This window comes from Nomascus leucogenys, chromosome 22a (genome assembly GCF_006542625.1).
Source record: "Nomascus leucogenys isolate Asia chromosome 22a, Asia_NLE_v1, whole genome shotgun sequence".
Classification (NCBI taxonomy): domain Eukaryota; kingdom Metazoa; phylum Chordata; class Mammalia; order Primates; family Hylobatidae; genus Nomascus; species Nomascus leucogenys.
Window position 1 is genome coordinate 57,202,795 of NC_044402.1, and position 11,468 is coordinate 57,214,262.

Here is an 11,468-nt window from a genome sequence, read left to right on the forward strand (position 1 = left end):
AGTATATATATAGTGTATATATATATAGTATATATAGAGTATATATAGTATATATATAATATTGTGTATATATAGTATATATAGTATTGTGTATATATGTATATAGTATTGTGTATATATATAGTATTGTGTATATATATATATAGTATTATGTGTATATGTAGTATTGTGGATATGTACTTTTAAAAATCTTACCTTTTAGAGATACAAAAATATTTATGAATAAAATGATATGACGCCTGGGTTTTGCTTCAAAACGATGGTAGGAGAGGAATGTGGATGAAATAAAACTGATTATGAGTTGCGGTTGCTGAGGAATTGGGGTCACGGGGGTTCATTAGAACCTCCTATCAGATGTGGTTCAGAAGCCTCAGATCTGGGAGCTGGCTAGAAATGCAGAATCTCGGCTCCACCCCAGACCTACTGAGTCAGGATCTGTATTTTAATCAAATAAAATGCCTAGGGGATTCCTGAGCACACTCAAGTGTGAGAAGCGCTGGCTTACTCTGTTCACTTCTTTCCTGTATGTTTGACATTTTCCATAATGAAGAGGTTGTGGGGTTTTGTTTTGCTTTCCTGTGTGTTCACGGTCACGGGGAGCTCTTCCTATGGAGACCGGGGCTGGAGGGAGCTGGGAAGCGCTGCCTCCCCGCTCCTGCTTGGACCCACCAGCCCCGCCGCTGGCCCGGGCGGGCACCGGGGTCCCGCTGGGCAGCCCGGACCCCGTGCCTGGGCCGCACCTGCCGCGGTGGCTCCGTCGGGCCGGGCGGAAGCGCGGGAGCGCAGGGCTGGACAGGCCCGGGCGTGGCGGCCCCGGCGCACCTGGGCGAGCCGGCAGGTGGGAGCGTCGCGGCCCGGGGTCCCCGCCCTCGCGCGGGGGAGGAGCGGGCGGCGCGGGGCGGGCGCAGTGGGGGTCGGGGCGCTGGGAGCCCGTTGGGCCGCGAAAGCAGCCGCCACGCCGGGTTCGCCGAGATCGGGTGCCCGGGATGAGCCTCATCCGGAAAAAGGGCTTCTACAAGCAGGACGTCAACAAGACCGCCTGGGAGCTGCCCAAGACCTACGTGTCCCCGACGCACGTCGGCAGCGGGGCCTATGGCGCCGTGTGGTGAGACCCCCGGGCCGCTGGGGGGCGGGGGGCAGGGGGCGGCGGGGCGGACGCCGTGCTCTCCCCTTTCCGCCCAGCCCGCCGTGGGCTGGCCCCTCGCCAGCGGCATCTTGACCGCGGACCTCAAGGCCCAGCGCCCTCCCCGGGGCCACCCAGCCGCCATCTCCCTTTTCTCACCGAGTGGCTGAGTGAGGTCTCTGTGAGTTGAGTTGGGACTGCGCCTGGTTCTCCAGGACTGTACACTTGCAAGACCCCGGAGTTCATCGGGCAGATCCTCACTGTTACAGACGAGTACACCGAGGCCCCAAGAGAGGGAGGTGGCTCGCCAAGTTGCAGAGAGAGTGAGACTCCTGCGCTGCCGTGGATCCCGTCGCAATGAGACGTTGCTGCCCCTGGCGCTGTGCCCCTCTCTCAGCTCCTGCCTGGCTTCCTACTCCCTGCCCTGCGTCCCGCGGCTCCCCCATATTCTAGGTGGTGGGCATAGTCCCCTCTCAACCCAGCTGCCCAGTGGGAGGGATCAGGGCGGTCTGGGAGATACGGCCCAGGAGGAGAGCCTCGCCTGCTGACCGGCCTGTGCCCGACAGCTCGGCCATCGACAAGCGGTCAGGAGAGAAGGTGGCCATCAAGAAGCTGAGCCGGCCCTTTCAGTCCGAGATCTTCGCCAAGCGCGCCTACCGGGAGCTGCTGCTGCTGAAGCATATGCAGCATGAGAACGTAGGTGGTGGCTGCCCCGGGGAGGGGGGCGGGGGCTGCCCTGGGGAGTCAGGGGCGGGCGCAGGCGGGGCCTCCCGGTATGGAGAGCTCGGGACAGTCTCTTCCTTGCTCCCCTGATGGTGCCTCTCGCCTCACTATTGAAAGGAGGGGATGCCGGGACCTTCCCTGCCCACTTTCCAGGAAGAGGTCAAAGGGTATTTTTGGCAGAATGCACTTGGTGAGGTACAGACTGTCTTATCCTACAGAGGAAATTGGCACAGGGGAACTTTGTAATTGGTTCCATGTCTGAGAGCTTGTGGCCAGCTGGGACTGGAATCCTAGTTAGTGTTGTGTCCACGTGACCCTGATAACATCAGCAATGTACACATATTGAGCACTTCCTATGTTCTAAGAGCTCTGTATACACTGACTTGTCTAGTCCTCATGACATATGAGTACTATTGCCCACATGTCACAGACAGGAAACTAAAGCATAGCAAGGCTCACTGGTTAGATGGTTAGTCAGTAGCAGAGCTGGGGTTTCAATCTCGGCAGCAAGGCACCAGGTCTGAGCACATGACCATCAGATTGTCTTGTCTGATAGAAGCAGCCGGGAAAATCAGGGGCCCAGCTCAGGGCCTGGCAGCCAGGCTTTGCTGCAGGATACCTAGATTGGAGGGCAGACATTTCAAAGAATGATTTCAAAATGTTATGTACATTTTAAGCCCATCCTTCTCCAGCAAACCCCTCCCCTACAGCCTCCAGCCAGGGTGATCTTGCCCTTGGCTCTGAACCAGCCCTGTGGCAGGCAAGGATGGATGTGGCTGGAGACCCAAGGTCAGGGGCAGGGAGTTTGCTGGCTGAAAAGCTCCTTCCCTGTTCCCTCCTTTTTCCCTTCCACCCTTCCCTTATGCTTTCCTGCTGCCTACATGAGTCGAGAGTGGGTTTGCATTGCTTGCCCTGACACCAGACTTGAGAGAAATGGGCACACATCATTCTCCCCACCTTCCCTTCTCCCCAGCCTGACTCTCCGTCATGATTTATTGCAAACTCCCTCCAAATCCAGGGGATTCCTCTAGGCCTCTGCCCTTTTTACTGCTTCCAAGAAGGTTGGAGACATGCCTCCTGCTGGAGGTGGTGTTTTAGGAAGTGGTGGATGGCTCTGTGCATGGCCAGGGCCCAGGAGGAGGTGGGAGGAGAAGGTAGTGTCTGTCTAGCCCTCACAGGTGACTTCTTACCCAGGTCATTGGGCTCCTGGATGTCTTCACCCCAGCCTCCTCCCTGCGCAACTTCCATGACTTGTGAGTTGGGCTGCACTGGGTTCTGGGGCATTTGCAGGCCTTACATGCTGCTGGGGAACAAGGTGGGGGAGGGTCTAGGGTTTCTATTCCGGGTGTGGCGGGGAAAGCCTCCTTCCCTGGCAGTCCTGTGCCTTTGCCTGTCAAGTGTGATTCTCTCTGGAAAGATGCTTTTAGCCAAAGGCAGGCAGGAAGAGGCAGGAAGGACTTTGTGGGGTGCTTGCCTGGCAGGGGGCAGTCTGCACAGCTGCGTTGCTTTTTACCCAGTTTTAACACCATGAAGACACATCTGCCAGTCCTCACAGGGTTAGAACCAACTCACCTTTCCTGGGGACACAGATGTGAGTCTGGACCTTGGAGCTCTTTCTAGCATGAAGCAAGGATTAAGAAGCCTTGGCTGCCTCTGGCTGATGGGGGTGCTTGACAGAATGGCAGAGAACCAGAACATTTAGTTGCAAAATGTCTAGCTTTGCCTGTGCAGTGTCTGAATGAGACTGGACTATTTGGACAAGATGGAGAAGTCAGTGTGGCGCGTGGAGGCCAGCAGCTGGCTTGGTCAAGCTGAATCTGGATTGAGCCCACAGGCAGCCTCAAGACCTGGGGACTTTGAGCAGGGAGGTGATGTGTTCAGATGGGATTTGGGGGATGCACTCTGGCAGCAGCAAGAAAGGAGCAGGAAGCAGCTCTGGGGCAGAGGGGGAGAGCCTGGAGGTCAGTGTTAGTGATCTGAAGTAGGGATCTAAAGTAGAGGTGATGGGATGCCAAGAGCAGACTTGAGGCCCCATTTGGGAGGCAGGGCCAACACAATGTTCTGTCTGTTGGGGTGCAGTGGCTGAGTGAGGTGGCAGAGGTGGGGGAATGGGCAGGTTCCTGCTTGAAATACACGGTAGAGGAAGAACAGATCTTGGGGGAAAGATAACAAACTCCATTTTGGACACTTTACTTTTAAAGAACCTGTGAACATTCCAATGTTTAATCACAGTTGCAAATAAATATGAACCTCAGGAGAGGAAGGTCTGGGCTAGGGATATGGATTTGTGCTGGAATAATCACCAGTGGGTTATAGCTGACACCCGGGAACAGATAATTGTAGAATGTGGTAAGATAGTATTGATTCAGATATCAACATGAAAGAGAAGATCCAAGAGGATGAGGAGATGGAAGAAGCTGAGAGGGCCTGATCGGAGGCAGAGGAGAGTCAGCAAAGAATTGAGAGGGAGTTTCAGACTTGGTGCAAGGTTAGATCAGAAGAAAAGGGAGTTGTGGTGTGTTTGTCGGGTGTTCACTGGTGACCTTGAGCCGAGCGGTCTGGCAGTAGGACGGAAGCAGAAACCAGGTTAATGCAGGACTGGGAGTTAAGGCAGTGGAATCCAGGAGTGTGGACCGCCCTTTCTAGAAGTTTGGTGGTGAGAGAGGGAGAAGGGGTGGTCATTTGAAGAAGCAAAGTCAAGGGCATGTGGTTCTAGCACAGAAAGGCTTCAGGAAGCATGTCGCCAAGATGAAAGAACCGGTGCCCAAGTGGAGGGGAAAGACACAGGAGGGGACTGGGCATGGAGAGGGCCCCAAGGGAGGTGTGTGGTCAGGCAGGAGAGGACTGCCAAATCCAGAGTCTCCTGGAGATGCCTCCAGCATGTCCTTTCAAAAAAAAAAACAAAAAAAAAAAACCTATTTTATAATTGTTTAAGGTAACATTTATTTTTAAAAATTTTAAATTTATATTCTAGAAATAGGACTGGGTTGCCCAGACTGGAGTGCAGTGGCACAAACACAGTTCACTGCAGCCTCCAACTCCTAGGCTCAAGCCATCCTCCCGCCTCAGCCCCACAAGTAGGTGGGACTACAGATGCATGCCACCATGTCCAGCTTTTAGTTTTAATTTTTATAGAGATGGGGTCTCACTATGTTACTCATCCTGATCTCGAATTCCTGGCCTCAAGTGATCCTCCCACCTCAGCCTCTTGAGTAGCTAAGACTAAAGGTGCATGCCACCACACCTGGCTAATTGTTTTTTTGTTTTTTGTTTTTTGTTTTTTTTTTCTGAAAGATGGGGTCCAGGACGGGCATGGTGGCTCACGCCTATAATCCCAGTACTTTAGGAAGCCGAGGCAGACAGATCACCTGAGGTCAGGAGTTTGAGACCAGCCTGGCCAACATGGCAAAACCCCGTCTCCACTAAGAATATAAAAATTAGCTGGGCGTTCTGGCAGGCACTTGTAGTTGTAGCTACTCAGGGAAGCTGAGGCAGGAGAATCGCTTGAACCTGGGAGGCGGAGGTTGTAGTGAGCCGAGATCGTGCCACTGCACTCTAGCCTGGGCGACAGAGCGAGACTCCATCTGGAAAGAAGGAAGGAAGGAAGGAAGGAAGGAAAGAAGGAAGGAAGGAAGGAAGGAAGGAAGGAAGAAAGGAAGGAAGGAAGATGGGGTCCCTATGTTGCTCAGACTGGTCTCAAACTCTTCGCCTCAAGCGATTGTCCAGCCTCCATCTCCCAAAGCACTGGGATTGGAGGTATGAGCTATGCCCTGTGGCCTATTTTATAATTTTTATTATTTTTTGTCTTTGTCCTGGTCTTTGCTGTTACTACAACAGTTACATTTTGCTGGCCTTATCCTATTGTGCAATCCCCTAAGAGGCTGCAGGAGCCTCCCCATCTCCTCCTTCCACCCTCCTGGAAACTGTTGTATTGTTTCCTTCTTGGAAAGGTAGACATATTGTTTGTTTGTGGAGCCATCTCAGATGGGCATGACCCTCTGAGGGATAAAATATTTGGACAGAAGCCGAAGGAAATATTGGCAGATGTTTCTGACTCCTGGCTGTGGCTTTCCCTGGGATGTGGAGAAGGGCAAGGAGAGAGTACCTTTGAAGAGTGGTAACACAGTTCCATGTGGCTTTCCTGAGCACGCTCCAACTGCAGCGTTTACTCCGAGCTCTGCCAGCTGGGCGGCCTGCCACAGGGAGGCTGGGAGCCAGGAGCCCAGAGGCCCATGTGGTGATCTGGCTGGCTGAGGTGGAGTTGGTTTTTGCACACTGGAGGGCGTCTCTATGACCCCTGTTCTGCCCTGAGGCCCCTCCTCTGAGCTCAGACCTGGGGCTGGGTGGGACCCGGCACTGTTCCAAGAAGCCCTCGTGCCTTCCAGCTACCTGGTGATGCCCTTCATGCAGACAGATCTGCAGAAGATCATGGGGATGGAGTTCAGTGAGGAGAAGATCCAGTACCTGGTGTATCAGATGCTCAAAGGCCTTAAGGTGGGTGGGGACTGGCAGAGGGGACGCCTTGCTGTCCAGACCTGAGGTTTGGGGAGGTTGGAGGGAGCGCACTGTTACAGGTCGGCCAGCCTGAAGTGCCTGGTGTGGAAGCTGGGCCATGGACTCACCCTTCTCTCTCTCCCACACAGTACATCCACTCGGCTGGGGTCGTGCACAGGGTGAGTGCTTTCTCTGCCATGGTCCTCAGAGGCCCCTGTCCCATCCCTGGGTATGGGGTTCTCTGGCAATCAAGGAGTGGGAAAGGTGGAGGGAGAGGACACTGCCAAGGAGCACAGAATGTGGAGTTTTCAGACCCAGCCACGGCCCAGGAAGGCCTGCTCAAAAGAGTCACTGTGTCCCAGGGAACTTCATGGGGAATTGCTGCAGACAAAGTGAGCCCTGAGCTGAGTGTTTCAGGCTTCAAGAGTCAGGAACATTTTAGAGCTGGATGGGCCCTGAGAGAACACCTAGTCCAACCCTCATTTTACACATGAGGAAACTGAGGCCCAGAAGGGGAAGGGGCCTGGCTGAGGTCACACCCCTGGGTGGTGGTAGAGCTAGGACAAGCTCCATCTCTGCCTCAGCCTAGCATGTACTCTCTGTCCTCCCCCCAGGACCTGAAGCCAGGCAACCTGGCTGTGAACGAGGACTGTGAACTGAAGGTGAGTGGGCTGCAGGCTCAGCCCAGAGGCAGGATGGGCCCTCCCCCAGGGAAGCCCCTGGAAGCCACTCCCAGAGCCTCCTCCCCTCAGCAAGTTCCTTTTCTATTTATCCCCTGAGCCATAGATTCTGGATTTTGGGCTGGCGCGACATGCAGACGCCGAGATGACTGGCTATGTGGTGACCCGCTGGTACCGGGCCCCCGAGGTGATCCTCAGCTGGATGCACTACAACCAGACGGGTCAGTGGTCAACGCCTAAGAGGGCGGTCCTGGGGCCATCTGGTCACTCGGTGCTGACTACTGGGCCCCAGTCAGACAGTCCAGGTGACACTCCCCCTCCCTCTGCAGTGGACATCTGGTCTGTGGGCTGTATCATGGCAGAGATGCTGACAGGGAAAACTCTGTTCAAGGGGAAAGATTGTATCCTTTGCTGGAAAAGCCAAACTCCATCTAGGGATTCTCCCTTCAACAGACACTTTATTTAAATAACTGCCTTTTTTTTCTTAATGTGAGAGTGATACATACTCCCTGTAGAATAATTTGTAAATGCAGATAAGGCTGGATGCAGTGGTTCACGCCTGTAATCCCAGCACTTTGGGAGGCTGAGGTGGGAGGATCGTTTGAGCCCAGGAGTTTGAGACCAGAGGTGGCAACATAGTGAGACCCCATCTCTAAAAATTTTTTTAAGTTAGCCAGACATGGGCCGGGCATGGTGGCTCACACCTGTAATCCCAGCACTCTGGGAGGCCTAGGCAGGCAGATCATGAGGTCAGGAGATCGAGACCATCCTGGCTAACACGGGAAACCCCATATCTACTAAAAATACAAAAAAATAGCTTGGCGTGGTGGCGGGCGCCTGTAGTCCCAGCTACTTGGGAGGCTGAGGCAGGAGAATGGCGTGAACCCAGGAGGTGGAGCTTGCAGTGAGCTGAGATTGCGCCACTGCACTCCAGCCTGGGCGACAGAGCAAGACTCCGTCTCAAACAAAAAAAGAAAAAGAAAAAATTAGCCAGACATGGTGGCATGCGCCTGTCGTCCCAGCTACTTGAGAGGCTGAGGTGAGAGGGTTGAGCCTGGGAGGTTGAGGCTGCAGTGAGCTGTGATTGTGCCACTGTACTCCAGCCTGGGTGACAGAGGGAGACCCTAACTCAAAAAAAAAAAATACAAAAAAACAAAATGTTGGGTGGGCGTGGTGGCTCACACCTATAATCCCAGAACTTTGGGAGGCCAAGGCAGGCAGATCACCTGAGATTAGGAGTTCGAGACCAGCCTGGCCAACGTGGTCAAACCCCATCTCTACCAAAAAATACAAAAATTAGCCGGGTGTGGTGGTGCACGCCTGTAATCCCGGCTACTCCGGAGGCTGAGGCAGGAGAATCGCTTGAACCCAGGAGGTGGAGGTTGCAGTGAGCCAAGACTGTGCCACTGCACTCCAGCCTGAGTGACAGAGTGAGACCCTGTCTCAAAAAGAAAAAAAAAATGTATATAAGCAAAATGATGAAAAATTCTACCACTGTGTGGAAAATACATTTTGGCACCACACACATTAACTGAGTGCCTGTGTGTGCAGGGCAGGCCTTTGGTGAGAAGACGAGGAAACAAAAGAGTGACTGGGATGAAGGCTGAGAAGTCCACATGTATTTGTCGGGTAGGGACCCCCCTCAGCCTGGCATGTTGGAAAGCTCTGCAGAGCCCTGAGCCCTGAAGAATAAGCCTCCTCCTGAGAGCAGGAGGTGGTTAGGCAGGGCTGGAGCCTGGATGATCAGTTGCCATGGTGCCCGGGTGAAGTGATGGTGGGGTCGCGGGAAGGGCAGTCTCAGACCCACCAGGAGAGCAAGACTAAGCCTTAACCTGCCACCAAGACCTGGACCAGCTGACCCAGATCCTGAAAGTGACCGGGGTGCCTGGCACGGAGTTTGTGCAGAAGCTGAACGACAAAGCGGTGGGTGGTAAATGAGACCTAGGCTGGCCTGGGCTGTGTGCTTGCCTGACGTGGGCCCAGCGGGCTGGAGGCCTTTGTGGAAGAAGGCTCACCAGCACCTTCCCACAGCATCCTCCTACCCTGGCAGGCACTCTTGTCTTAATCTCACCGTGGACCCTGACCTGAGCCTTCAGCCCTGCTCTGAGGCTTTTCTGAAATCCCTGCTCTACACATGGAGGCCAGAGCTGTAAGGGGTTTGATGCTTTTCTGTCTTCCAGGCCAAATCCTACATCCAGTCCCTGCCGCAGACCCCCAGGAAGGATTTCACTCAGCTCTTCCCACGGGCCAGCCCCCAGGGTGAGTCTCAGAGCCCGCTCCCCAGGGGCCTCTCAGCGCCTCTCAGAGGGCGGCCTCTCCTGGCCCCCGGTGTGAGGCTCATGGCTCTGCCCCTGCAGCCGCGGACCTGCTGGAGAAGATGCTGGAGCTAGACGTGGACAAGCGCCTGACAGCCGCGCAGGCCCTCACCCATCCCTTCTTTGAGCCCTTCCGGGACCCTGAGGAAGAGACGGAGGCCCAGCAGCCGTTTGATGATTCCTTAGAACACGAGAAACTCACAGTGGATGAATGGAAGCGTAAGAGCTGGGGCCTCCGGCTTCCTCGCCTCTGCCTGCAGCCTCTCTTCCTTGCTTCCTCCATCTTTGTGCCTGGCCTCTGCCAGCCCTACCTGCCACTAAGGCTCCTGCCCCCTCCTTCTTGGTGGGCATTGTCTCCTGGGTGCTTCTTTCTCCTTGAGCTGACTTGCTCTCCATGCTCTCTCTAAAGTGGGGTGGACTTTGTCGCCACAGCACATCCTTACCCACCTTAAACCATGCTGCCTTTCTCAGAGCACATCTACAAGGAGATTGTGAACTTCAGCCCCATTGCCCGGAAGGACTCGCGGCGCCGGAGTGGCATGAAGCTGTAGGGACTCATCTCGCATGGCACTGCCAGCCACACACTGCCCAAGGACCTGTATTTATTTGTCACTACCAAACTCAGCCCTTCTTGGAATACAGCCTTTCAAGCAGAGGACAGAAGGGTCCTTCTCATGTGGGAAATGGACCTAGTAGATGCAGAATTCAAAGATGTTGGTTGGGAGAAACTAGCTCTGATCCTAACAGGCCACGTTAAACTGCCCATCTGGAGAATCGCCTGCAGGTGGGGCCCTTTCCTTCCCGCCAGAGTGGGGCTGAGTGGGCGCTGAGCCAGGCTGGGGGCCTATGGCAGTGATGCTGCATTGGTTTCCTAGGGATGCTCTAACGAATTACCACAAACCTGGTGGATTGAAACAGCAGAACTTGATTCCCTCACAGTTCTGGAGGCTGGAAATCTGGGATGGAGGTGTTGGCAGGGCTGTGGTGTCTTTGAAGGCTCTGGGGAAGAATCCTTCCTTGGCTCTTTTTAGCTTGTGGTGGCAGTGGGCAGTCTGTGGCATTCCCCGGCTTATTGCTGCATCACTCCAGTCTCTGTCTCTTCTGTTCTCTCCTCTTTTAACAAGTCATTGGATTTAGGGCCCACTCTAATCCTGTATGATCTTATCTTGATCCTTATTAATGACACCTGCAAATAGTCTATTTCCAAATAAAGTCACATTCTCAGGTTCCAGGTGGACATGAATTCCAGGGGGAAATGATTCAACTCACTACGGACAGCTGGGAGGGAGGGGCCCCTTCCTGGACCCTGTGCTGAGGCCTTGTGCTCTGTGAAGGAACCAAATGTGTTTGGCTGCTAAATTAAGGGAGTTGCAGAGAGAGCTGCAGCTGGTGCGATTGCATTCAGGTTATTTTGGGTGAGTGATAAGCAATCAAGATATGAAACAACAGCAGGCTCTGAGACTGCGAGCTGCACAGGCAGAAATGGGCTCTTGCCTGGCTTGGTGGCAAACCGTTCTGCTCCCTTTGGGAGATGGCACAGCTCTCCAGAGCTTTGACCTAACAGTGGCTAGAACCTCTCTGTTTTTATCTGAGAAACTTTGGCAGAACAAATTTCCATGTGCACAAGCTGTCAGGGGCACAGTGGGTCTCAAATTTCCTTGTGCACCAGGGGACTTGTTAAAATGCAGATTCTTGGGCCCCATCCCAGGGCTTGTGACTCAGCAGGTCTGGAGTTGAGACCTTAGAATGTGCATTTGAATGAGGACCTCTCGCCTAATGATTCTGATGGATATCAGACCATAGTTCAAGACATTTGGTGGATTTCAGTCATACTTGCTTTGTTGGGAGGCCTAAATCAAAAACCTACAGTAGGAGACTGGGGGGCTTCAGATGGAGCTTCACACTCATCTTACAGGTGTTAAAACTGAGGCTCAGACAGCTTTTTTTGTTTGTTTGTCTGAGACAGGGTCTGGCTCTGTCACCCAGGCTGGAGTTCAGTGGCACAATTACAGCTTACTGCAACCTCAGCCTCCTGGGCTCAAGCCATCCTCCCATCTCAACCTCCTAAGTAGCTGGGACTACATGTCTGTGCCACCCAGGTGCACCAGAACTACAGGTGGCTAATTAAAACAT

The 11,468-nt window shown here is 53.7% G+C and overlaps 1 protein-coding gene across 2 annotated transcripts; it reads left to right on the top strand.

Annotated features, from left to right (window-relative positions):
- The first annotated feature begins 174 nt into the window (after nt 1–174).
- MAPK13 (mitogen-activated protein kinase 13) lies at nt 175–10,570 on the top strand. 2 transcript variants are annotated; one of them, XM_003278867.4, is made up of 12 exons: nt 175–1,105; nt 1,690–1,819; nt 3,041–3,099; nt 6,232–6,340; nt 6,490–6,519; nt 6,955–7,002; nt 7,127–7,241; nt 7,350–7,421; nt 8,864–8,943; nt 9,201–9,279; nt 9,378–9,554; nt 9,807–10,570. In XM_003278867.4, exons 1-12 carry the CDS (start codon nt 609–611, stop codon nt 9,884–9,886), a joined length of 1,476 nt encoding a protein of 491 aa, XP_003278915.2. In that variant the 5' UTR covers nt 175–608; the 3' UTR covers nt 9,887–10,570. The 2 variants fall into 2 exon arrangements, with proteins under 2 accessions (XP_003278915.2, XP_030660114.1); XM_030804254.1 differs by having other exon boundaries at nt 9,378–9,900.
- The last annotated feature ends 898 nt before the right edge of the window (nt 10,571–11,468 follow it).

Bases quoted from the DNA above. Each gene is read 5' to 3' on its own strand.
- MAPK13 (XM_030804254.1), top strand. From the start codon at position 609: ATGGAGACCGGGGCTGGAGGGAGCTGGGAAGCGCTGCCTCCCCGCTCC. The intron at 3,100-6,231 runs GTGAGTTGGGCT...CGTGCCTTCCAG, and splicing joins CTGCGCAACTTCCATGACTT to CTACCTGGTGATGCCCTTCA. The intron at 7,242-7,349 runs GTCAGTGGTCAA...CTCCCTCTGCAG, and splicing joins GATGCACTACAACCAGACGG to TGGACATCTGGTCTGTGGGC.